Source organism: Callorhinus ursinus, unplaced genomic scaffold, assembly GCF_003265705.2.
Source record: "Callorhinus ursinus isolate GAN/ISIS: 27379988/994484 unplaced genomic scaffold, GSC_fseal_2.0 scaffold10, whole genome shotgun sequence".
In the NCBI taxonomy this organism is placed as follows: domain Eukaryota; kingdom Metazoa; phylum Chordata; class Mammalia; order Carnivora; family Otariidae; genus Callorhinus; species Callorhinus ursinus.
The window spans coordinates 26571300-26598777 of NW_027397072.1; the positions used below are offsets into that span (position 1 = coordinate 26571300).

The window sequence follows — 27478 nt, forward strand, 5'->3', positions numbered from 1 at the left end:
AGTTGGGTATCAAGTCCCCGCACGTCTAACCCATGGGATATTATCAATCCATCTGTCCCTCTCTGATCCCACTATATTTGTCCTGTCTCAGCCATCTTCATTTCTAACCCAGACTTGCAATCATTTCCTACCTAATTACCAGTCATTCATACCTATAATTTTTCTGAACTTCGATTATTTTACTTCTGCTTGATTCTTGCTATTCAAACTCATGATGATTTTTAGAGTCCTCTGCTAACCTTTCGTTTAACCTTACTGCCTGCTTATCTTTCTTTCCTTCTATATTCTTTCTTTCCTCTTTCCTTCTTTCTTGTTTTTCTCTTTCATTCTTTTTCTGCCCCCTGACATATTTGTACTTTTTTATTCTAGTAATATTGTTTATTCTTATCCATATATGCCATGCATTTTAATTGCTCTTCCCTCAGCTTAGAATGCCTGTCTCCACCTTTTGAAATTACATTTAACCATCAACCCTAGATCAAATGCCATCTTCTTTTGAAGTCTTCCTCAATTTGAATTAGTAGCTACCTTTTCTATCCTTCCACTGCATTTTCTATATACTTTTTATTCTGCCTTAGGTTATAACATGCCTGTCTTCCTCCTTTATGTATTTCTCTTTTTTATATATTTTTAAAAGTTACATTTTATTTAAAGAGTCATAAAGAACTTCATTAGCTCTTCACATTGATAATCACTACTGAATAATCTTTAAGAAATATCGAGACATTATACTTTCTCTTGTTTCAAAGAAAATATCAAGGGGTGCCTGGGTGGCTCAGTCAGTTAGGTGTCTGCCTTTAGCTCGGGTCACGATCCCACGTCCCTGGATCGATCCCTGCATCGGGCTCCCTCCTTGGCAGGGAGTCTGCTTCTCCCTCTGCCCCTCACCCCACTCGTGCTCGCTTGCTCGCTCTCTCTCTCAAATAAATAAATAAAATCTTTTTTAAAAAATTAAAAATAAAGAAAAATACCAAGTACAGTTACAGCCAAATCATAAATGTTTATTTCTAATGGAATTTTCAGTGGTATAATTTTAAGGATCTCTTTCCTATGATTTTGCCCATTTTAGGCTGGATCAGTTCATGTAAGAATTCGACGAGATGCAAACGAACAAATGGTTCTTGCTCATGTGACCAACAGGCTGTACACTCTAGTGTCTACCTTGACTGTTCAGATTTTCAAGGATGATTGGATTAGACCTGCCTTACTGTCTGGGCCTGTTGCAGCCAATGTCCTAAACTTTTCAGATCATCACATAATTCCAATGCCTCCTTTAAAGGGTACTGATGATTCAAACCCTGTCACATCGACTCCAGCTAAACCTAGTAGTCCACCTCCAGAATTTTCATTTAACACCCCTGGGAAAAATGTGAACCCAGTTATTCTGCTAAACACCCAAACAAGACCTTATGGTTTGGGTCTTAATCATGGACACACACCTTATAGTAGCATGCTTAATCAAGGACTTGGAGTTCCAGGAATTGGAGCAACCCAAGGATTCAGGACTGGTTTTACAAATATGCCAAGTAGATATGGAACTAACAATAGAATTGGACAACCAAGACCATGATGTACTGTAAATTAATTTATTTTTATGAGGAATACTGACTTACTGACTTCCAATTTATTTAGTAATCCAACTGTGCATTGACTGTTCAATCATTTACTCTAAATGTTAGAGAATAGTGGGTTTGTTCACATTACATGAAACTGATGAAGCTATATTTTTGTAAAATGTATTTGGGGCTGTTGAGAACCTTCTAAATGTCATAAGGTTTAAATAGGCTTCCTATAGAAAGCGTGTTTCTCTAAATTTGAATTTTGCTATTTTTGATTTTATAGTTGACTGCAGTGTGATAGACATCATCTTTACAATAAGAGAACCACTCGATGGAGCAGATCTGTCACATTATTAAAAGTATAGTATTTTCTTCAGTGAAATGTATAAACATATGCTTCTTGAATAATGGTATACATTTTAGGAAAGGAAAAAAATGTCCATTTCAAAAGTAAAAGTCTCTTTTATAGCTTTTCCAAACTTAATTGCTACATTTTTCTTTGAGGTCCTCTTGATTTATGTCTTGCAAAAGGAAAGCAGAATTTTTTGTCAGACATTTTAGAACATATTCTGTCTAGCATAATTTGAAATTTTTAATTATTCATTTTTTATAGTTTTTCTCATTAAAAAATTTCAGTACATTTATAAAGAGTCTGTGATCCTCAAAGTGTTTTATTTTACTTAAAGGAATACCAAATCCTTTGGTAACATGAAATGAAGGAATTCCAGTTTTCTTTCTTACATTTAATCAAATACTGACATAATAAAACAAACAAAAAACACCAAGAACCCAAATACTGACATAATGATGGAACTTATCTTTTTCGTCACCTTTTCATTAGTTGACTTTTTAATCTCTCATTTTATTAACAAAATATATCAAATATATTACAAAATATAAAATATATGGAATTCCATGTGCAATATGGGATTTGATATCTTTTCAAAGTTGTGTAAACAATTTGAGTTTATATTATATAATTTTACCAAAACATGATAGACCCTAGATTATAAAATACAGTATTGTTAGATGTGTAACAGGCAATTTCTAACTTATTTTGTTTTGCTTTGTCGAAATCATAAATTGTTAACTGTGATGAAGTGTGAGAATCATGGATTATTTTATTTTTTGATTATTTTCCAAATGCAAATGTTAAGGACTTGCCAACATAGCCAGTATTACATATAAAAAGTATCACAAGCAGCAAATGACAAAAATTACCTGAGGTGTTTTTTTTGTTTTTTGTTTTTATCAAGACTTTTATAATTAGAATTTTAAAAAGGTATTTTGAAAGTGGATTCAACCTTTCTGGAATCTAGTACTCCTGGAGATTTAGGAGTTTTCCAACCATCAGCCAGCTATGTAGAAAAGATTTTTGTTTTTGAAGAATTTGCAAGTTTCTTCAGTCAACTCATCCTTTTTAAAATATGAGCAACACTTCCAAATCAGATGTCACAATGGAATCACAAACATCCAAGAAGCCATCTCTGTCAAGCAGAACTATCGTCGGCCTGTAATAAGTGACCATGTCCCAGCTTTTGCATGGTGAGGAGTTGGTCATTGTCTTTAACATCTGCAACCCTGTTCAGGCATTTGACCTGCTGAAGAAATAGAGCGCACACTACCTTGACTGCTGGGGAAAATGAAACTTCATAAAATGTACTAAGGCAACCAATTCCTTGTCCTTTGTCTTACGTCCTCCAACTATTAGTATACCTATTATTGGTCTACTATTACAGGGTGATTTTTCCTCTGTTGACCCCATCCAAGTGGGTCGACTGCCCATGAAATCTGAAGAACTGCCATGTACTGAGTGATGTTTAAGAGGTCTGCGCTGCCACCCTTTGCATGTCTTTTCCATTCTCATGAGATTTTTAAAGTGTGCAGGTACTGAACACAATTCTGCATGATGTTAAATACCTATTTCGTCAACACCTCTTCAGAGGCAACACTTGTGTAGTTGTCCCAACAAAGGTGCTTTGATACCCACCTACACTATTTAAGAAATTTCCTGTGGGTTCTAAAGGAATTGGCTCTACTTGCTGAAATTCACCGATGCCAACTGCTGCAGGTGACATTGGTCCATGCATTATCATATAACGATGTCTTATTTGCCGAGCTCTGGCCAGCATCTGGATATAAAAACAAGAAACTTGGCCAACATAGGCCTAGAGGCAGTATTCTTACTAGTAAATCTTGCCAGTGTCACGTCAAGCTAAACAAAGAAAGAAGTTTGAATTGACTTCTTGGCCTATGGCTTGTGGTTAAGAGCAAGTTCCATGGAGTGTAATTAACCCTGTCTGAGAAAATACCATACTGTAACATACTGTAACAGAAAAAACGCTGGGCTAGAAGTCGAGAGATTTGGATTATGAGCCTGATGCTGCCACTATGTAAGTAGTTTGGTTACCATGGGCAAGTCATTTAACTTCTCTAAGCTTTATCATCTCTAAAGTTAGGGTGGGGAATGAATTAGTTGATCTGTAAACTATCAGCTCTAAAATTTTATGACAAAATCTACAGATTATACCCACTTGCTAAACAGTATTGTGCCCAGAATGTCCTTCCAGTGACTACCTCAGCATACAGGCCAAGTGTTACCTATACCAACACCCAAGCCATTAATTTGAGGTGCCATGAGAATAGAAGGTGAACTGCAGGCTAACACCATTTAGGTTCTTGTTTATTTCAGACTTGCCTTGACTTAAATCTGTTAAGATCAAACAGATTTTTCTTAGACTTCTTTCTTTGTGGGGAAGGATTATTTTGGGGGGTGCTGGAGAAAAGTTTAGGACAGGGTACCCTTAGATTCGTAGGGTACAAAAGAATGGGCTACATTTTTCTTTTTTCCTTAATCTCTGAAGATACAGTTAGAATTACATACATGTATCAGCAAATGGAGAGGTCCTGAATTTCAAGCCTCTGATTTAGCTGCTCGTAAACTGCCAATTTTTTGCTTGACAAAAGTATGCTGATCTTTTGGGAGTCTATCTGCTTCTTATATAAGGAAATGCTTTTTACATTCCAAATTGTTTGAACCACACTGTTTGAATAAAGAACATACATGGAGTTTTCTCTCTGATCTTAAATAATTTTGGCTTGTTTCCTTATTCAATAGCTATTTATTGGTCATTTCATTTAATTCAGCACATACTTGTTGAGCATCCAGTACATGCCAGGCACTGTACTAAGTAAATGTGCACACAGTGTATCAATTTTTGTGAACTGTTCTTGAGACCAAAGGGAACAGAAGGATAAACAAAGGATCCCTTCAGGTACCAGGTAGTCATCCTTAGGACAAGACACAGAACTACTGCACATGTTACCAGATGAAACTCCCTCTCACTTCCTCCTCTTCTTTGGTCTCATTTTTTTTCTGAATGATGAAACTAAGGAAGTAAATTTCCATGGAAGAGACCAGCTAGAGGTCATGGTGTCACACATCATCCAGATATCAGGAAAGGAAGAGAAAGTTTGGAAAGGGCAAGTTAGGCAGACACTGTTGAGAAAGGATCATTTTTAGGTTATATAATGGATTGCCACATACTTTCAGACTCTTGCACTGGATGAGCAAAGATTATTAAGTAGCCACGCTGAAAGTAATGGGGTCCCCAGAGCATTCATGGGCTCAGGGTGGCCTTTATTTAAGTTACTAGTTTAAAATCATCTTTATTTTTTTTTTAAAGATTTTATTTATTTGAGAGAGAATGAGAAATAGAGAGCACAAGAGGGAAGAGGGTCAGAGTGAGAAGCAGACTCCCCGCCGAGCAGGGAGCCCGATGTGGGACTCGATCCCGGGACTCCAGGATCATGACCTGAGCCGAAGGCAGTCGCTCAACCAACTGAGCCACCCAGGCGCCCTTAAAATCATCTTTAATAACACTAATATCATCATCATCAACTGCCACCCAACAAGCCTAGCTTCTTGCGCAAAAGTTAACTTTAATAACACGTGGCTAATTTTCCTGACAAATGCTGCATCAGGCAAAAATCTCGTAGCACTGAAGTAAAAAAAACCTAATTGCTTAAGATTCTGAAATACATTCATGAAGGCAAGCCAACAGTCACTGCTCATACAATTTCCCACCAAATCCAACTGCTGAAAGTTTTTTAGAGGGTTCTTTTAAAAAAAATACACCTGGGTGAAAAAATAGAAGTAAGTATATTAGTTGGAAGTGAAACAGTTTTTTTTAAGAGAAATGGCTATGTTTGGACCAGTGCTTTGCCTCAGAAAGAAATTAGAATTCTCTATAGGTAGGGCAATGATTGTGAATCTGCTCCCTTATTTTTACAAGTTATATTTTTCCTAAAGGGTAAGGCAATCTGACAGATAGTAATTAGTAGCAGTATAGCAAACCCAATACAAATGAATAATGTATTTTTTCACTTTTCCTGATTCTTCCAGGAAATGGAAGATTGCTTTAAAATTGAGGTGTAAGAGATGCTATTAAATATTTGTCACAGTTTTTCAAAACTAGAGTCAGATTTCATCAAGCTTAGGTCATTTCCTCTTCTTTTTTTTTTTTTAAGATTTTATTTATTTGTTTGACAGAGAGAGACACAGCGAGAGAGGGAACACAAGCAGGGGGAGTGGGAGAGGGAGAAGCAGACTCCCCGCTGAGCAGGGAGCCCAATGCGGGGCTCAATCCCAGGACCCTGGGATCATGACCTGGGCCGAAGGCAGACACCCAATGACTGAGCCACCCAGGCGCCCCGGTCATTTCCTCTTCTTGAGAAGCAAACACTATTGTTTCTTAGGTATGGAATGTTCCTAACTGTAAACTTGAGTAAGTGAGACTCTTTCAGTATCTAAGACTTGGGTTTGGGGGGTTGTCTTTTTTTAATGCTCCCTAATGGAACTTCTCCATTCCTTACAGAATAGGGCACTCCTGCAAAGGGAAGGTGGATATCCTAGCCATGAAGTCCAAGACAATAGCCTAAGGAATGGAGGGGTCCAAAAAGTAGGTTTCTGGGTGTGAAAGCTTACACAGAACAACACCCACCTGCTTGGACTACTCATTTGTGGACTGTTACAGAAGAGGGTAATAAAGTTCTGTTTTCTGTATGGTATGGGGAGGGGGGTCTCTTGTTATACCAGCTTAAGCCTGTGCCCAGCCTAACTCATACCTAGGGCCTCACTTTCTCCTCTCTTCCTCCTTCCCATAAGGAGCCCATCTTTATTCCTTGTAAGCAGCTTTCTCCCTGCTCTCTCAGACCTCATATTCACATCCTTTCAGCCTCTGCCTCTTTTCCATGTGCTTCCTAGCATTGCATGCACTCAGCCACTTCTCCTGTCTCTATGTAAGACTCCTTCCTGGGATGCCTGGGTGGCTCAGTCGGTTGGGCGTCTGCCTTCGGCTTGGGTCATGATCTCAGGGTCCTGGGATCAAGTCCCGCATCGGGCTCCCTGCTCAGTGGGGAGCCTGCTTCTCCCTCTCCTCCCTGCTTGTGCTCTCTCTCTCGCTATCTCTTTCTCCCAAATAAACAAATAAAAAATTTAAAAAAAAAAAAAAGACTCCTTCCCTAAACAGCAGCTTTTCTCTTTCTCTATTAGCAGCAGGTTTTACCACCTCAAAGGAATTTAACAAAGAATTTAAAGCTGCAATGTTTTTTTAAGCACTGCATTATTTTATACTCCAACCACCAGGATATGAGGGTTCTAATTTGTCCAAGCCCTTGCTAACACTTATTATTATCTGTCCTTTTTATTATAAACATTCCTAGTGGTTGGGAAGAGGGGTTTCATCATGGCTTTGATTTGCATTTCCCTGATAGCTAATGATTTTGAGCATCCTTTCTGGCTTATTGACAGTTTATATATATTTATATAAGTATATAAATATATATATATTTGCAGGTGATTTTATTTTTATTTTTTAGTTTAAATTCAATTAATTAACATATAATATATTATAAGTTTCAGAGGTAGAGTTCAGTGATTCATCAGTCTTATATAACACCCAGTGCTCATTACATCACATGCCCTCCTTAATGCCCATCAATCCCACCACCTCTCTCCCCTCCAGCAACCCTCCGTTTCCTATGATTAAGAGTCTTATGGTTTATATAGATTCTTTGGAGAAATACACATTCAGATCCTTTGCCTGTTTAAAAAATTGAATTATTTATATCAGTGAGTTGTAAGAGTTCTTTATTCTAGACAGTAGTCTTTTATGAGATACATGACTTGCCATCATGTAAAGTTGTTCTGCCATTCTCTGGGTTCTTTTTTCACTTTCTTGATGATGCCCTTTAAAGCACAACAGTTTGTAATCTTGATGAAGTCCAACTTATTTCTTATTTGTGTTTGCTTGTCATATCTAAGATTTTGCCTAACCTGAAGTCATGAAGATTTACTCCTAGATTTTCTTCAAAAATTTTTATAGTTTCAGCTCTTAATGTTTATATCTTTGATACATTTATTTAAAAAAAATTTTTTTAGAGAGATCATGAACAGGGGGAGGGACAGAGAGAAAGGGAGAGAAGCAGACTCCCCATTGAGCAGGGAGCTCAAAGCAGGGCTCCATCCCAGGACCCTGAGATCATGACCTGAGCCGAAGGCAGATGCCTAACGACTGAGCCATCCAGGTGCCCCAGTTTTCTCCTAATTCTTGAATCAGTTTGGGAAATGATATTTTTCTAAAAACCTGTCTTCTTTGTCTGTTTCAAATTTGTTGGTATCACAGTTGAAGGATTTCCATATCTTTTAAATTTCTGATTAATCTATAATATGACTCCTTTTTTGCCTTTGATTTTTGTAAAAAGATTTATTTGTTTACTTCAGAGAAAGAGAGCAGGTGGGAGAGGGCAGGGAGGAGAGAGTCTCAAGCAGACTCCATGCTGAGCTCAGAGCCTGATGCAGCTCCATCCCTAAGATCCCTAACTTTAAGATCATGACCTGAGCCAAAACCAAAAGTCAGATGATTAACCCAATTGCACGACCCAGGCACCCTTGCCTTTGATGTTTTAAACAAACTTTATTTTTTTAGAACAGTTTTAGATTTATAGGAAAAATTGCAAACATAGTACAAAGAGTTGCCATACACTCCATACTTAGCTTCTCCTATTATTAACATCTTACATTAGCATGGCATATTCATTGCAATTAATAAACCAGTATTAATACCTTATTAAGTCTGTAGTATATTGCGATTTCTTTAGTTTTTACCAGTATCCCTTTTCTGTTCCAGGATCCCATCCAAGATATCACATTACATTTAATCATCATGTCTCCTTACATTCCTCAAAGAACCTCTTGTCTTGTGACAATTTCTCAGATTCTCCTTGTTTTTGATTCCCTTGACAGTGTTGAGGAGTACTGGTCAGGTATTTTGTAGGACTTGTCTGATGTTTTTCTCATGATTAGATTAGGGTTTTGCAGTAGCAAGAGGAAGATCACAGAAGTGTGAAGTATCATTTTCCTTATATGTCCAGGGTACATACTATCAACACGATCTATTGCTGCTAATGTTGACCTTGATCACCTGGCTAAGGTGGTGTTCCATTTATCCTCTGTGAAGCTATTCTTCTCCCCTTTCTGTACTACCACTGAGGAAGTCACTATGTGCAGTCTACACTTAGGTTGTCGGAGTTAGGCTCTACTTTTTTGTGGGCAAAGTTATCTACATAATCCATGCAGCTTTGCATGGGAGATTTATCTCCCCCACCATTTATTCATTTATTCAATAATTTATTTATATCAGTATGGATTCATGGATATTTGTTTTATGCTTTGGGATATAATCCAATGCTACTTTATTTTATTGTTCCAGTTGCTCAGCTTTACTGTGAGCTCTTTTAGTTGGTTTCTGTGTCACTTTGACTTCCTCCTATTACTGTGGGTGTCTTTTATTTATTTCTTTGTTTTGAGCTCTTCCTTACTTTTCTGGCACTATACGATGCTCTAGGCTTATACATTTCCTGCCCTAGTCCTAGAATTAGCCATTTTATCAAAGAGCCCTGGTTCCCTTTATTAGAGAATGGTATTAGAATCCAAGATCTGGGTGTCATGAGTGCGTATTTCTTCCAAGGTGTCATTGCTTCTAGGCCCTCTCAGCTGACAGAGCAAAGAATATGTGTATGTACACGTGTAAGAAAAACTCCATTCATTCTAGCTCCCATTCCTCTCCCGTGTGTCTCCTTTACTGTGCATACAGAACACTGCAGACACTTCTGGTCATCAAGTGTGTGGAGGCTATTGCCCACACCGCGCAATTCTGTGCAACACCAGGTGTGTGTCCTACAAGTTAACTCAATTCTAACACTGCCTACCTGGAAATCTTGTCTGATCCCACAGGCTAAGGGCTCAGGTCCGCAAGACTGCTTCCATCCCACTTCAGGTGCCAATCACAAGTGGTAGGTCCCCGGGTTATCCACAACTTCTGTCTGATTAAGCTACAAATTGGAGGTTCCCATGTGTCCCTCCTCAGGTTTGATTAATTTGCTAGAGCAGCTACAGAACTCCAGGAAACACATTTGAAGAATACAGATGAACAGCCAGATGAAGAGTTACCTAGGGCAAGGTCTGGGAGGATCCCAAGCACAGGAGCTTCTGTCCCCATGGAGTTTGGAGTGTGCCACCCCCCTGGCATGGATTTGTCTGCCAACCTGGAATCTCCCTTAACCCTGTGCTGTTGGGGTTTTGTGGAGGCTTCCTCACATAGGCATGATCAATTGTTAACTCAGTTTCTAGACCCTCTCTATTCTTTGGAGGATGAGGGGTGGGAATGAAATTTTTTTTGTAATCGCTACACCCAATGTGGGCCTCAAACTCATGACCCTGAGATCAAGAGTTGCATGCTCTTCCGACTGAGCCAGGCTGGTGCCCCCTAAATGATTGTTTACTTTACATGCACTAAAGTTCACTCTTTGCACTATAAAGTTCTGTGGGGTTCAACAAATGAATAGTGCCATGTCTGTACAGTTACAGTATCATGCAGAATATTTGAACTTTCCTAAAAAAATACCCTATGCTGTACCTGTCAACACTTCCTCCCCCCTTCCTGAGCTCCTGAACTTTTTTCTAAATTGAAGTATAGCTGACATATTACATTGGTTTGAGGTGTACAACATAGTGACTTGACAACTATATACATTATGCAGTGCTCATCGTGATGAGAGTAGTTACTGTTTGTCACCTATAACTGACTCTATTCCCTATGCTGTACTTTTCATCCCCATGACTTATTTATTTTATAACTGGAAGTTTGTTCCTCTAAATCTCCCTCACCCGTTTCACCCACCGTCCCACCCTCCTCCCCTCTCGTAATAACCACCAGTTCTCTACATTTATGACCGGTTTCTATTTTTGTTGTTGTTTGTTCATTTGTTTTATTTTTCAGGTTTTAGATCATACAGTATTTGTCTTTCTCAGACTTATTTCAGTTAGCATATTGCAAGTGGCAAGATGTCATTCTTTTTTTATAGGTGAGTAATATTCTACTGTGTATATATACCACATCTTTATTCATTCATCTATCAGTAGACACTTAGGTTGCTTCCATATCTTGGCTATTGTAAATAATGCTGGAATAGACATAGAGATGCATATATCGTCCAAATTAGTGTTTTTGTTTTCTTTGGGTACAGTCACTGAACTTTTTACTGTCTCAACAGTTTTACCTTTTCCAAAATGTCATATAATTGGATTCATACATTATATAACCTTTTCAGACTTGCTTCTTTCATTTAGCAATATGTATTTAAGGTTCTTCTATGGCTTTTCATGGCTTCATAGCTCATTTCTTTTTACCACTGAATAATATACTATTTATGGCTGTACCACAGTTTGTTTATCCATTCACCTATTGAAGGACACCTCTATTGCTTCCAAGTTTGGGTGATAATGAATAAAGCTACTACAAACATTCATGTGCCTGTCTCCATTTTGACTAATGAAATTATTTATGTCACTCTTATCTTTTCTTGAGCAGTCTTGCTTGACTTTTTTTTCTTTCTTTTTTTTTTTTTTTAAGAAAGCTCTACATGTGACTTCAGCTCACTACCCCAAGGTCAAGAATCACATGCTCTACAGACTGAGCCAGCCAAGTATCCCAGTCTTCCTTGACTTTTATTTATCTTGTTACTCTTTTTAAAGAACCAGCTTCAAGCTTTATTACTCTTTTTTAGTGTATTTTTATTTTCTGTGTCATTGATTTATCTTCTTATGTTTACTATCCTGGGGTTTACTCTGATGTTTTTCTGGCTTCTTAAATTAGAAACTTATTAATCTTCAGGCTTCTCTAATATAAATACTTCAGGCTATGAGAATTGTATTCAAGCCCTGCTTTTGCTGCATGCCACAAGTTTTGGTACACAGCATTTTCTTACCATTCATTTCTAAATATTTTTGTTGAAATTTGTCACTATGAATTTGTAGCATACCTACCTGCCAAATTGTGTGATGTCCCCCAGTATCCTGAGTATGGGCACAGAAAAAGTGGAAATTTAAGGACAACCCAGGTTTAGACTTTTGCCTGGAAAGTACATCCCAACTACTGTATCTAATTTCACACCTCACCTCCGCATCTCATTTTCTCCCTGCATTTCATCAGGTAGTCTTTCTTTAATCAGAGAATCTGTCTCTCATTACCCTTTCTTCACTTCCCTGTGGTGTCTATCATACATGTCCATCATTAAATGTCATTGCCCTGCATTGGCTCGTGGTACTGGGGACCGTGAGAGTGTCATAGAGGACTGTAAGAGATGCAGATGGAGAAGGCAAGGTTACTGACGGGCAGCTGCAGCCTAAACTGGCAGAAACAGCTCAGCTTCTCTTTGAGAGCATGGAAGTGCCAGTACTACCTTTTACGAATCTGCTGCTCACAACTATCACAATTATCCTTCACTATTCCCACAGGCACTCGGTATACTTGCTATATCCACAATTATACGGGGCCTTCTTGTAAAAATTGACAAGTGACTGTTCTCCCCATCCAAATCACTTGGAAGAGAGGGAAAGGAACCACTGCAGAAGGCAAGGAGACCCAAATCCAGAACATGGGAGCAGAGGGTCAGACCCAGAAGTGACCATGAAAACAAGCCCTGGATCTAGGCTGACATCCACATTCTAATGTGGATTAAGGTAGTGTTTTTTCTAAGCTGCAGGGTATCCCTTCCTTTAGAGGAACATGAAACAAATTTAATGGGTTGCAATCAGCATCTGTTTTAAGTGAAATAGGACAGAAAGAATAGAAAATAACAGATTGTGTCACACATAGCATAAGATAATTACTTTCTGTGAAATTTTTTAATGTGTATGTATGTGTTAATGTTAAATCATGAGATGTATTTTTAACTGAGGGTCATAGTCAAAAAAAGTTTAAAACACTCTAGACGAGAAGCTTAAAGCAGACATCTAAGTTAACATATGGGGGTACAGAGGAGAGAGCATATAGAGAATATGTGACCTGGAGGAGATATTTAAGTTAAGTCTTAAAGGGACTGTAAGAGAAGGTAAAGGACATTCTAGAGGAAGCGCACGTACAAAGGCATTTTTGGGAAACAGCGAGAAGTCCATGAGGTAGAACCTCATGTAGGGAGGGAGGCATGGCAGAAGATGAAGGTGGAAAGGAAGGTAAGTTGAGGCTCCGTTGTGAAGGGTCTTATACATGAAGTGAGCTGGTTTTATTTTTATAAATTTTACTTATTTTGCAAGCTGAGGAAGCTTTTTTTCAAAAGGAAGATAAACCTATTATATCTGGTTCCCTTGGAAACCCGCAGAGGAAAATAACAGTACCATTCATTGAGCACATACATTAGGTCAATGTTGAACTTCTTACTTTATATGCATTAGTTTAATTACTGATTAGCACAGTAACTGCTCATGTGGTTGGTATTATAGTGACTCTCATTTGACAGATGAGCAGACTGAGGCTCAGAGACTTTAAGTTGCTCTGGTCATCCATCTATCAAGTGGAAAGCGTGGGCAGGTCTGACTCCAAAACCAGTGCACTGGACCACTTATAAAGATGGAGACTCTAGACAGCAGTCTCATCACCTGACAGAGAATAAGGCAGAGAATGTTTGGCTCTCACTCATCAGCTCTCACTCATCACTCAAGCACAAGTAGACTGCTTTTTATACCTCTTCCAGGTGGAGGAACAGCTGGAGGGAGCAGTGCCAACATCTACACTCTCTCTCCACATCATCAACTCCTCCTCTTCCATCTCCAACCCTTTCACTGCTTTAGTACGACAACCTTATATAACTGCTGCTTTATAAAACAGGGATAATGTCATCTTTTATTAGGGATGTAATGATTATTCCATAAATTCTTCTTAAAAACACTTTGAGAATAAAGTAGTTACTCCTATTGAGTTGTTCATTTTGTAATATCTTTTTTACTTGCATTGGAAGGTACATTGTTACAGCTAAATTTCCAAGAGTCAGCTGCCTTCTGTTACGCTTATTTTTCTCATTTGCATGTAGAGGCTATAAGGCACTAGGCAACTCAAGGGGCGCCTGGGTGGTTCAGTCGGTTAAGTGTCTGCCTTTGGCTTGGGTCATGATCCTGGGGTCCTGGGATTGAGCCCTGAGTCAGGCTCCCTGCTCAGCGGGGAGCCTGCTTCTCCCTCTACCCTTCTCCCCTGCTTATGATCTCTCTCTAATAAATAAATAAAATCTTTTAAAAAAAGGCACTAGGCAACTCAAGTCAAATGGCAAATTACTGCCTAGCTCAGTTCTTACTTCATTAAATATCCCATCTCCTCATCTCTCATTGGCCAGCCTGAGAAGTGGGCAAATCAGCTACCTACTTAAAGATTTGAAAGATGCTGGGCGCCTGGGTGGCTCAGTTGGTTAAGCAACTGCCTTCGGCTCAGGTCATGATCCTGGAGTCCTGGGATCGAGTCCCACATCGGGCTCCCTGCTCAGCAGGGGGTCTGCTTCTCCCTCTGACCCTCTTCCCTCTCATGCTCTCTGTCTCTCATTCTCTCTCTCACAAATAAATAAATAAAATCTTTAAAAAAAAAAAAGATTTGAAAGATGCTAAAAGGCCTCTACCTAAAAAAAATGTCTCCCCAACATCTGATTCTAATTCTACACACTCTCCAGTGGCCTCCTTGAAAAGACACACCCTTTCCAACTCGTTTAAGGTATGAAGTTACCTGACAGGGATTATTTATTAGCTAACTAATTAGCCTGCCACAGAAGCCACCTGCTTCCAATATCACCCAGAATAGAGGAGGGACCTGTAAGAATGACACCCAGAATTATATGATTTGATGGGTTAAGGGAGTGGGTAAAGGAGATGGAGGTAGTGTTAGGAATTAAAGAAAGAAAAGATACAGAACTTGAAGCACTATTAGGGAAGGCAAAAACCCTTCAGCAGCCTAAGCACTTAGAGACATATACATGTCTAAGAGAAAACGTTTTAAAAAGAGAAGAGAAGTAGGTGGGGAGCTAGTTTTTAATGGGTAGAGTTTCAGTCAAGGAAAATGAAAAAGTTCTGGAGGTGGATGGTGATGGTTGTTCAAGAACGTGAATGTACTTAATACCACAGAACTGTACAGTTAAAATTAGTTAAAATTGTAAGTCTCATGATATGTATACTACAAATATATTCTAGACAGGGGCCCCCGGCTGGCTCAGTCCTTAAGCGTCCGCCTTCAGCTCAGGTCATGATCCCAGGGTCCTGGGACCGAGCCCCACATCGGGCTCCCTGCTCCGCAGGAAGCCTGCTTCTCCCTCTCCCACTGCCCCTGCTTGTGTTCCCTCTCTCGCTGTGTCTCTCTCTGTCAAATAAATAAATAAAAATCTTTAAAAATATATATATTCTAGACAATCTGTGAGGGAAATGAAATCAAAGCTGTTTTCACCAATCCTTTGCCTTAGATAATGTTAGTCACCCTTCAAGATGGCGCCAATGAGCCTCACCTCCTAGTATATACTCCCGTGTATTGTATCCCCCACCACCCCACAGTGGATAGGGCTGACCTGGGTAACCAATAGGAGGAAGCAGAAATGACCCTCCAAGGCTAGGTTCTAAAAGACGTTGCAGGGGCGCCTAGGTGGCTCAGATGGTTAAGTGTCTGCCTTCGGCTCAGGTCATGATCCCGGGGTCCTGGGATCGAGTCCCACATCACATCAGGCTCCCTGCTCAGTCAGGAGCCTGCTTCTCCCTCTCCCTCTGCCATTCCCTCCACTTGTGCTCTCTGGCTCTATCTCTCTGCCTCAAATGAATTAGGCAGAGAGATAGAGCCAGAGAGCATGAGCAGGGCAGAGGCAGACGGAGAAGGAGAAGCAGGCTCCCAGCCGAGCCAAGAGCCAGACATGGGGTTCGATCCCAGGACCCTGGGATCATGACCTGCGCCGAAGACAGACGCTTAACCATCTGAGCCACCCAGGAGCCCCTAAATAAATAAAAATCTTTCCAAAAAATCAATTAATTAACATATAATGTATTACTGGTTTCAGGGGTAGAGGTCTGTGATTCATCAGTCTTATATAATACCCAGTGCTCATTACAACACATACCCTCCCCAATGTCCATCACCCAGTTACCCCATCCCTCCACCCCCTCCCATCCAGCAACCTTCAGTTTGTTTCCTATGATCGGATCTCTCTCTTTTTTTTAAAGATTTTATTTATTTATTTGACAGAGAGAGACACAGCGAGAGAGGGAACACAAGCAGGGGGAGAAAGAGAGGGAGAAGCAGGCTTCCTGCAGAGCAGGGAGCCTGATGTGGGGCTCAATCCCAGGAAGCTGAGATCATGACCTGAGCCAAAGGCAGACACTTAACTGACTGAGCCACCCAGGCACCCATATCAGTGAGATCATATGGTAATTGTCTTTCTCTGATTGACTTACTTCACTTAGCATAATACCCTCCAGTTCCATCCACGTCATCGCAAATGGCAAGATTTCATCTTTTTGATGGCTGCATAATATTCCTGTGTGCGTGTGTGTGTGTGTGTGTGTGTGTGTGTGTGTGTGTGTACCACATCTTTTTATCCATTCATCTGTCGATGGACATCTAGGCTCTTCCCAATTTGGCTATTGTGGACATTGCTGCTATAAACATTGGGGTGCAGGTGTACCTTTGGATCACTACATTGGTATCTTTGGGGTAAATACCCAGTAGTACAATTGCTGGGTCTTACGGTAGCTCCTATTTTCAACTTTTTGAGGAATCTCTATACTGTTTTCCAGGGTGGCTGCACGAGCTTGCATTCCCACCAACAGTGTAGGAGGGTTTCGCTTTCTCCACATCCTCACCAACAACTGTTGTGTCCTGACTTGTGAATTTTAGCCATTCTGACTGGTGTGAGGTGGTATCTCATTGTAGTTTTGATTTGTATTTCCCTGATGCTGAATGATGTTGAGTACTTTTTTCATGTGTCTGTTGGCCATTTGGATGTCTTCTTTGGAAAAATGTCTGTTCATGTCTTCTGCCCATTTCTTTTTTTTTTAATTTTTTATTGTTATATTAATCACCATACATTACATCATCAGTTTTTGATGTAGTGTTCCATGATTCATTGTTTGTGCATAACACCCAGTGCTCCATGCAGCATGTGCCCTCTTTAATACCCATCACCAGGCTAACCCATCCCCCCACCCCCCTCCCCTCTAGAACCCTCAGTTTGTTTTTCAGAGTCCATTGTCTCTCATGTTTTGTCTCTCCCTCTGATTTCCCCCCTTCATTCTTCCCCTCCTGCTATCTCCTTTTTTTTTCTTAACATATATTGCATTATTTGTTTCAGAGGTACAGATCTGTGATTCAACTGTCTTGCACAATTCACAGCGCTCACCATAGCACATACACTCCCCACTGTCTATCACCTAGCCACCCCATCCCTCCCACCCCCCCCCACTCCAGCAACCCTCAGTTTGTTTCCTGAGATTAAGAATTCCTCATATCAGTGAGGTCATATGATACATGTCTTTCTCTGATGAGTTATTTCGCTCAGCATAACACCCTCCTGTTCCATCCACATTGTTGCAAATGGCAAGATCTCATTCCTTTTGATGGCTGCATAATATTCCATTGTGTATATATACCACATCTTCTTTATCCACTCATCTGTCGATGGACATCTTGGCTCTTTCCACAATTTGGCTATTGTGGACATTGCTCTACAAACATCAGGGTGCACGTACCCCTTCGGATCCCTACATTTGTATCTTTGGGGTAAATACCCAGTGGTGCAATTGCTGGGTCGTAGGGTAGCTCTATTTTCAACTTTTTGAGGAACCTCCATACTGTTTTCCATAGTGGCTGCACCAACTTGCATTCCCACCAACAGTGTAGGAGGGCTCCCCTTTCTCTGCATCCTCACCAACATCTGTCGTTTCCTGACTTGTTAATTTTAGCCATTCTGACTGGTTTGAGGTGGTATCTCATTGAAGTTTTGATTTGGATTTCCCTGATGCCGAGCGATGTTGAGCACATTTTCATGTGTCTGTTGGCCATTTGGATGTCTTCTTTGGAAAAATGTCTGTTCATGTCTTCTGCCCATTTCTTGATTGGATCATTCTTTGGGTATTGAGTTTTATAAGTTCTTTATAGATTTTGGATACAAGCCCTTTATCTGATATGTCATTTGCAAATATTTTCTCCCATCCTGTCGGTTGTCTTTTGGTTTTGTCGACTATTTCCTTTGCTGTGCAAAAGCTTTTTATCTTGATGAAGTCCCAATAGTTAATTTTTGCCTTTGTTTCCCTTGCCTTTGGAGATGTGTCTAGAAGAAGTTGGGCGGCTGAGGTCAAAGAGGTTGCTCCCTGTGTTCTAAATCTGTCTCTCCCTAGGGTCAGGTAAAGAAGGAGTGTACTTATCCTTGTGTTCCTAGTGGAGGTTAGACAGCTTCTTCTAATCATGGGTTTCTCTAGCTTTTGGGTTATATTAGCATACAAATGATTTCCTTAGTAATCTTTACAGAATTCCAGATGTTTAAGATCCTGTTTTTTAGAGGGCAAGACCATCATCTTTTCCTCAAAATCTAAATTTGAAAAACATGAATTGAACATACCCAGTTTATCTAGATATATGCAGAGGTTTCTCAGTACTTGGTATAAACACCCTCTGGGAATTCAAAAGACTCAGCTCTTACATTAATACACACTAATTCCATCTTAACAGGGCAATGGGTAAGAACTGGATGGCCTGAGAAATTCTTCTTTCTCTGCTTCTCCATCATTTATTTATCCAGTCATCCAAATATATATTAGGCAGTTATTATATAACAGAACATGTGCCAAGTTTCAAGCATCTATTTCTTGTTTTCTTTCTCTTCACTGTCTCTTAAAATTATAATATCTTCACCCATTCTGAAATTTTCTCCTAATCCTCCATTTTATAATAAATTTTCATTTCAGTCATGGAGAAGATCATTAAAAACAGGCTAGATACTACCTGGAAGTCTTTATTATCTTTTCTGGTTTCCCTAAAAATTAAATTTCCATTTGAGAGACTTAGCATGCATTAGCATGAAAGTATAATATGTTCTCTTACACTGTTCTCATTCAGTTAATGCAGGCAACACTTATCTAGGGTTTTCATGGCGTTTGCTGACAGGCAGCAGGAGACTAATTGGATTTCTTCAAGGTCACAGGGTTCAGCTGACAGAGACTTTACTATGTAATTCAATCCCTTCCCAATGTCAGACAAGTGGGTCATAGACAAGTTATAAAAAGCCAAAAAGAGTTGTTCTTCTTTCAACTCCCTCTCCCATCTCCTGGACCATACAAAGGTCACCTATGTGAAGGTCATTCTCTCAGCAGCATGAGAAAAACTATAATAAATGTGTAGTATTTTAATGGGTGTCAATGTATACCTTTGCCATAACTTCTTTTCACAGGATGAAGTCTTCTGAATGAGCATTCTCCCTTTAATTTCAAAAATCTTAGGAGGAATGCAGGCTGAATTCACAGGGGCAGCATGGGGACACGAGAATGTTTTGTTTTTGTTTTTTTGGTCAGAGATGGCTGTCTTCTTTAGCTAAAAGCATGTTCTCTAAATATAGTGGAATTGGACTAGAAAATAATAACAAAGATAACAAGGAAATCTCCGAACACTTGGAAATTTAACAATAGACTTCTAAATAAGCATGAATTCAGGAAAACTAGACAGTATTTTGAAAAATATAGAAATAAAAATAAAATATATCAAAATCTGCAGCTAACACAGTGCTTAAAGGAAATTGAATTTATGACTTAAAATTTTCCAAAAAAGAAATCTTCAGGCACAGATAATTTAACTTGCAAATCCTACCAAACATTCAAAGAAGAAATAACGCCAGTTCTACAAAATCACCTCCAGAAAATAGAAGTGAAGAGAACATTTCCCAGCTTTTTCATGATGTTATCATTAAATGCTACAAAACCCAGACCAAGAGAATAAAACAAAACTTCAGACCAATATACCACTCACGAACATAGAAGCAAAAATCCTCAACAAAATATTACTAAGGATTCCAGCCATATATAAAAAGAATGTTATACTACCACCAAGTGGACTTCCTACAGGGAATGCAGAGCTGCTTCAATATTTGACAACCAATCCATATAATTCACTATATTAACAGACTAAGAAAAACTGCATGATCAGATATATTGAGGCAGAAAAAACACTGACATCATCTGACATTCATCCATAATAAGAATTCTCAGCAACCTAGGAATAGAAGGGAACTCCCTCAACCTGATAAAAGTCATCTACAAAAAAAAAACTATGGTTGACATCATACTTAGTGGTGGAAGTCTAAATGCTTTGTTCCTAATATCAGGAACAAGGGAGGATGTTCACTCTCACCCCTCCTATGCAACACTCTACTGCAAGTCATAATCAGCGCACTAAGGCAAGAAAATAAAATAAATACAAATTGGAAAGGAAGAAATAAACCTGTTCTTTTTGGAGATGGCATGAAGTGAGTATAGCAAAGGTGTAGAGTATAAGATCAACAGACAAAAATCAATTGCATTTCTATATAATAGCAATAAGTGATTGGCAACCAATTTTTTAAAATTCTATTTACAATAGCTCCAAAAGAATGACAAAGTTAGATATAAATCTGATAAAACATATACAGGATCAACATGATGAAAACTACAAAATGATGATAAAAGGAAATCTAAATTAAAACAAACCATGCTCATGGATTGAAAGATTCAACAAAATAAAGATGTCAATTCTCCCTAAATTGGTCTATAGATTTAATGTAACTCCAACCAAGATCCCAGGTAGAGTTTTTGATAATATAAACAATGTGAAAGACAAAGGAACTAGAATATAAAAAAATTTTTTGAAAAAGAATAAAGTTGGAGAAACAACACTACTCAATTTTATGACTTACTATAAAACTACAGTTACTAAGACAATATGACATTACCAAAGGATAGATAAGGGTGTGGGCAGATAATCAATAAGAGACTAGAGTCCAGTAATACACCCACATAATTACAGCCAAATGATTTTGGACAAAAGTACAAAGGCAATTCAAACATGAAAGAATAGTCATATTTTTTAGAAGATTTTATTTATTTGACAGCGAGAGAGGGAACACAAGCAGGGGGAGTGGGAGAGGGAGAAGCAGGCTTCCTGCCGAGCAGGGAGCATGAATTCGGGGCTCAATCCCAGGACCCTGGGATCATGACCTGAGCCAAAGGCAGATGCTTAACGACTGAGCCACCCAGGTGCCCCAAGAATAGTCATTTCAATAAATAGAACAACTGGATATTCGTATGCAAGAAAAATGAACCTTGATCTAAACATCATATTTTATATAAATGTTAACTCAAATGGATCATAAATCTAAATGTAAAATGTAAAACTGGGGCGCCTGGGTGGCTCAGTGGTTAAGTGTCTGCTTTCGGCTCAGGTCATGGTCCCAAGGTTCTGGGATCAAGCCCTGTGTCAGGCTCCCTGCTCAGCAGGAAGCCTGCTTCTCCCTCTCCCACTCCCCCCGCTTGTGTTCTCTCTCTTGCTGTGTCTCTCTCTGTCAAATAAACAAATAAAATCTTTAAAAATAAATAAATAAAATGTAAAACTTTAAGAAGAAAAGATAGGAGGAAATCTTCATCACCTGGGGTTAAGCAAAAAATTCTTAGAAATCACACCAAAATTTTGATTCATACAAGCAAAAACAGACTGCAACTAAACCTAAAATTTTTGTTCTACGAAAGATACCATTAGGAGAATGAAAAGACTAGCTACAGATTAGGAGAAAATATTTTTCTTTTTTCTTTTTTAAGATTTTATTTATTGATTTGAGAGTGAGACAGAGTGAGAACATGAGAGGGGTGAGGGACAGCAGGAGAAGCAGACTCCCTACTGAGCAGGGAGCCCCACACAGGGCTCGATCCTGGGACTCTAGGATCAATGACCTGAGCGGAAGGCAGACGCTTAACTGACTGAGCCACCAAGGCGCCCCAGGAGAAGATATTTTCAAATCACTTATCTGACAAAGGAACTGTATCCAAAATATATAAAGACCAGTCAAAACTCAACACTAAGAAGATAAATTACCCAATTAAAAAATGGGTGAAAACTTAAACAGACACTTTGCCACAGAGGTATATAGTTGGCGAACAAACCCGTGAAAAGTTTTCAACTTATTATCAGCTAAGTATGATGAAATAACACTACATCCAGAGTTCCAGTTTTTCCATATCCTCATCAGCACTTGGTGTTGTCTGTTTTTTTTTTTCTTATTGTAGGGCAATTGTAGAATAAAAAAAAAAGCACAAAGGATATTAAGTGCTAGTGAGAATGTAGAGCAGCTAAACCTCTCATATATAGCTATTGGAAATGTAAAATTGTACAAACTGGAAAATAGCTTGGAAGTTTCTTAAGAAGTTAAACAAACACTTGTCCTATGGCCTAGCAATCCCACCCCTAGATATTTACCTAAGTGAATTTAAAACTTATTTTCAGGGGTGCCTGGGTGGCTCAGTCAGTTAAGTGTTCAACTCCTGATTTCAGCTCAGGTTATGATCTCAGGGTCATGAGATGGAGCCCCGCGTGGGGCTCCTTGCTGAGTATGAAGCCTGCCTAAGATTCTCTGTTTCCCTCTCCCTCCCTCTTTGCCCCTCCCTCCCACCCCCAGGGGGCAGGTGCATTCTCTCTCTCTAAGAAAAAAGGAAAACTTATTTTCACACAAAAACTTGCATACGAACATTTATAGAAGTTCTGTTTATAATCACCCAAGCTGGAAATAACCTACATGTCTTTCAGAGGTGATGAGATAAACTGTGGCACAACCATATAATGCAACACTATTCAGCAAAGAAAGGGAAGAACTAGGAAGATTCTGAAGATATGTGGAGGGCAGAAATAGAAACCAGCCTTGGGTATAAATGACAGGGCACTGGAGTTTAGCTATAAGAAGGAATGTGCACTGATTACAAACTCAAATGTCAACAAGGGCCAGGGAGATAATGTTATTACAAGAAGTAGAACAGGTGGGTGCTGTGCCCACACAGAGATTATGTATCTTGTCCACAGAACATAGGAACATCTCAAGAAGCTCTAGCTGATTGTTACCAAGTGAAGATGTGGGCATGCAGTTGCCAGACCTACAATTATCAAGAGAAATGAGTAACCTGTAGTTTCACACTGCAATCTCCCAATTGCAAAATGTTGCCAACTCTAGGGAAAAGAATCGTGACTAGGGGATGGGAAAAGGGAGACTTCATTGTAGATTGTTTCATAATTTGGATCATGTGAATATATTACTCAAAAAATAAATTTTAAGAATTAAGAACAAAATATTGGCAAACATTGAAAAGACAATTCTATACAATATGTAGGCCAAACTCAGCACATAGGTGACCAGTTTGCAAGATCAAAGGAATAGCCGTCAAGAGGAAACGGCGAGCTTCCTGACACAGAAGGTAGTCTAATGAAGTTGTGGTGACTGTGCAAAATCTTATGGAAGGGATTCCTGCATTAAGAAGGTTGCAAAAATTATCTGTACAAAGATTCTAGATTTTTTTTAATGATATGAAATTTTCTCTACAGAGTGAAAAGTGAGGCAGAGCCTGATGGGAAATCTATTGTGAATGAAAAGTATTCTTGGATCACAGTCAAAAAGAGCAAGGCTCCTGCCAGCGCATAGCTTCACACCACAAGCAGCGCCTGTCCCAGGCAGTGGGGCTGACCTACCTAGGTAAAGCTGGTTGACACATGTAAGGCAGACAGACATTCACCTTTAATACTATTTTGAACTTAGGGAAAACTCCCCCTTTACCCAGGAAGATTGGCCCCACATGTATGTGTCTGAGATCTGAAATTATTTCTTGTTAGACAAAATCTGTTCCCAAAATCTTTCAAAATGAACGATACGTGGGGTGGGGTGAGGCTGGGTATGTTCTGCAGTTTCCTGGACGAGAATCCAGTAACACAATTAGCGACCAGCTCCCTCAGGTGATTAGTTTACAGGCTGGATTTCCTCTCAGACTTGAAGCGGGCAGGGCTGTCCTTTGGCAGGGAAGCAGTGGGTGCTGGGTAGAGATGGAGATGCTGAGAAGGGGGAGAGGTCAGTGAAGATAAGCTTACCTTACCACACACACACACACAAAGCCATACAAACTATAGTGCCATTCCGTCAGACTGTATAGCTTCAGCTCTGGGAATCCTCCCTAGTGCCTCCCAATATGGCAGCCTTCCCCCCTTATGGACCTCTTTCTCAGTCCTGCTGCCTCCCTTCCAAGTCCTGACACCTGGTTGAAACTATTAGAACATTTAAAGCAAAACTATATGATATCTAATATTTCCATGGTAACCCAAACAGTCTTGATTATAAGCTTAAAGTGCTGACGTTTACAATACCCGGCAGCCGTGAAGTCTGGAGGTCTTGAATACTCAAGTTTTTCAGGTTTGTCATGGGTGTGATGTGCTGCTCATCTTCTATGGTGAGGGCACTGGCTTCCATGGTGAGGGAATGAATGTTCTCTCATGGGTGCTGAGGTTGGAACTAAAGCTTCCAGCCACGCCAGCACACCTCTTCATGCACAATCTGAGGCTTGTAGCAGAGCTGAGTATCTTTCCCAGATATCTGTTATCTTGCTTATTCAACTTGCTGAAGTCCCGGAGTATGACCTCCAGAGTCTTGAATTCCTGCTTCCAGTTGAAGAACAAAGACAGGGCCCTGCTGGGAATGTAGGTTTCTGAGGACTCTTCTCAACGCCTGTTCGTGTCTTCTATGGTCTTGTCCCCTGAGGCTGTAGCTTCTCCGTAGAAGTCGAGTTTAATGAAGTCCAGAGCACTGGCACAATTAGGCAAGTGTTCAAAGAAGTCAAATAGGTAATCAGGATGTTCTTTTACCACAAAAGAAAGCTTCAAATTCTTCAGTCAGGTCTGCCTCAGATATACTCTCATGGAGTAAATGAACACCACACTCTGTAAAGGAATGATGTTTATGGCTTTCAGAGTTTCTTGCACAGTGGTGTTTTTCACATTTTGCATAGATTCTTGCCTCCAGAGAGGCTTCTTGGTGTTGGAGAGCCCGAGGAGGCTCCCATGTTGATACACTCCTGCAAGGTGTTTCCAAACAGTCCTGGTGGCTTCCATAGCTGATCCACCCACGTGCAGGAGCAGGTTGCTATACTTGGATGTAATGTCTGAAACGAAAATCATTTTCTTCAAGTGACCCTTCCCTTAGTCACCTCCTCTGGCTCTTGAGACTTCAGTAAATTACTGAGCTTGCATCCTGCTATGTACTGCTGGGATGAGTTATGAAAGAATTTATACTTTGGCTGGAACCGTTGAGCTGTGTATTTACAGAGGAGTCCAGCTGTCAGTAGGGTATCCTCATTCACACAGGACATGTCTTCCATTTGGATATCAAACCTGTGGGAGAACACGCCCCCCAGAGCTAGGTCTCCACAGTGGTCCAGGCTCTGAGTGAAGTCACCTGCAGCCACCCCTCTAAGTTTGTGCTTGTTTTTCTGTATCAGCAGATCACAGAAGGTACAGAACCGTGTTGTTTGTGTGTTAGAGTAGAACTCACTTTCCCCCATGTGGATGACACAAGTGATGACCACAAAGAGAGGGATCTTCATCAGATTCCTCAATCACCTGGATTTCTGAATTTGGAGCAACAAGCCTTCAGCATGCTCCTTCATCAGCACTTTCCAGATGAGAGTCTGGGCACTATCCTCTGTCATATCCCCCACCTCCGCAGTCAGGGCACCAAACAGCCTGATGTGCCTCAGGCACTCGGTGGTGGTGACAACCTCCATATTCTTGAGACAGTAGTTTTCCTTTGTGAGGGCCTCGATCTCTGGGCAGTTCTGGGCCCTGAATTCATTGTAGCCATCAAGAAGAAAAAGAACTATGCCATAGCTTCAGCAGCACGGCCATGAAAGTCTGCTTCCTGGTCAGGTCAGGTATATGCACGAGTTGATCACACACAGTGGCAAAGGGCCCACCCTGGGCCTTGCTCAGATGGAGAAAGAATACTAATTTGAACTTGGTCAGAGCCCCACACTCTCCCGAGGCCCAGAGCATGGCAATTTGCTGTAGCAGAGCGGACTTCCCTTTGCCCGGTTCCCCTTTGATGATGCAGGGGCTCTCAAGAGTGTCTAGCGGACCATTCAGGGTCAGCTGCTCCAATCGATGATGGTGATGGTCCTTCCTTCATAGAACATGTTCTGTGAAGGTGCTTTTCAAATTAAAAATAATATCAATATCTTCACTCAGGGGAGAGAAGTTCAGAAAAGATGGGATATGGTATAAATCCTTTAGATCCTGAGACAAATCATCTAGGTCTTCTTTCGATATCTGCTGAAAAAGACCTGTAAGAGAAGAGGTGAGGTTAGAGGATCCAATTCTGCATCTCCCCAGAATGTAGAGTTCAGGAGGATTTTAAGAGGGAGTTATGCTGAGGATCTTCCATTGGCGACTTGTCTTTCCTTCCCCAGGATGAGCTGGCAGAAAGGATTCCAAATATTTACTCTTCCCCATTTGCCTTCTGTTTCCTCCTTTCCACCACAGGATCTTTGTTGCAGCCAAAGGGAAATGGGAGGAGCCTGTGTTTGGGCTAGAAAAGTGTGTGAGAATAGTAGGGACATGGCTGAGAGGGATGGTTAGGGGTAACTTTCCCCAGATCAAGCCTCAACCTTGATTAAAATCTATCATGAAACAAAATAAGTTATTATTTAGTGATAATATGATTTTTTTAAAGATTTTATTTATTTATTTGGCAGAGAGAGACAGCAAGAGAGGGAACAGAAGCAGGCGGAGTGGGAGAGGGAGAAGCAGGCTCCCCGGACGTGGGGCTCGATCCCAGGACCCTGGGATCATAACCTGAGCCGAAGGCAGATGCTTAACAACTGAGCCACCCAGGCGCCCCTAGTGATAATATTATTAAAAATAGTAATTCCTCATTGGACTAAAGAATGTTAAGAACCACGACTGCATTAACTTCTTGAGTGCCTTCATTATCCAGTTTGATTTTGAAGTGAGACTATACTAAATCATTAATCCCTGACCCTGGAGTGACTTATTTAGCTTCAGCAACAAGTAATCTAATGGGAGTTTCTGCTGAGAGTGTCTGAGCTTTTCCTCTGCAGAACCAAAACCCAACTACCCAATGATACAAAGAGAGAGGAGAGCAGAGGCTCTCTCATGGGGAGTATGGATTTTCTTCATGGTTTATTCTATTTGTAAAACACAAGAAAATTGATACTTGCTTTGTCCATTCAAATCCTGAAACGGGATAGTTCCACTTTTCAAGGGATTTGAGAAAGAGATTATAGGATTCGGAACCTTCTTCAAAGTCAGGGGAATGATCCCTCTCTCAGCCTCCTGCTTGACCTTCTCATAGTAAATGATGTTTACTTCTTTGTGATTCAGAACATTCCACACAAATAGCTCATCCACAGTTTGCTTTACAACAGTCATTCCCATCCTTTGAATGAGGACTTGACTATTCTCCTTTATGAAATACACTGAGGAGATGGGGGGAAATAGATACAT

General features: G+C 40.1%; 2 protein-coding genes across 4 annotated transcripts in view; one reads left to right on the forward strand and one right to left on the reverse strand.

Moving 5' to 3' along the window:
- SLC30A6 (solute carrier family 30 member 6) overlaps positions 1–4639 on the forward strand; it is a 40332-nt gene extending 35693 nt beyond the window's left edge. For all 3 annotated transcript variants that reach the window (XM_025868021.2, XM_073897236.1, XM_073897237.1), the window contains one exon: positions 1070–4639. In XM_025868021.2, coding sequence (XP_025723806.1) covers positions 1070–1570 — 501 coding nt within the window. In that variant the 3' untranslated portion in view covers positions 1571–4639. The remainder of the gene's footprint in view (positions 1–1069) is intronic.
- Positions 3050–27478, reverse strand: NLRC4 (NLR family CARD domain containing 4). Its single transcript, XM_073897939.1, is given in 14 exon segments — positions 3050–3192; positions 3550–3691; positions 5441–5460; positions 5463–5697; positions 22977–23073; positions 24334–24452; positions 24455–24812; positions 24814–24910; positions 24913–25152; positions 25155–25834; positions 25836–26295; positions 27193–27215; positions 27217–27271; positions 27274–27478. Coding segments are annotated over 14 exon segments (2874 nt in total).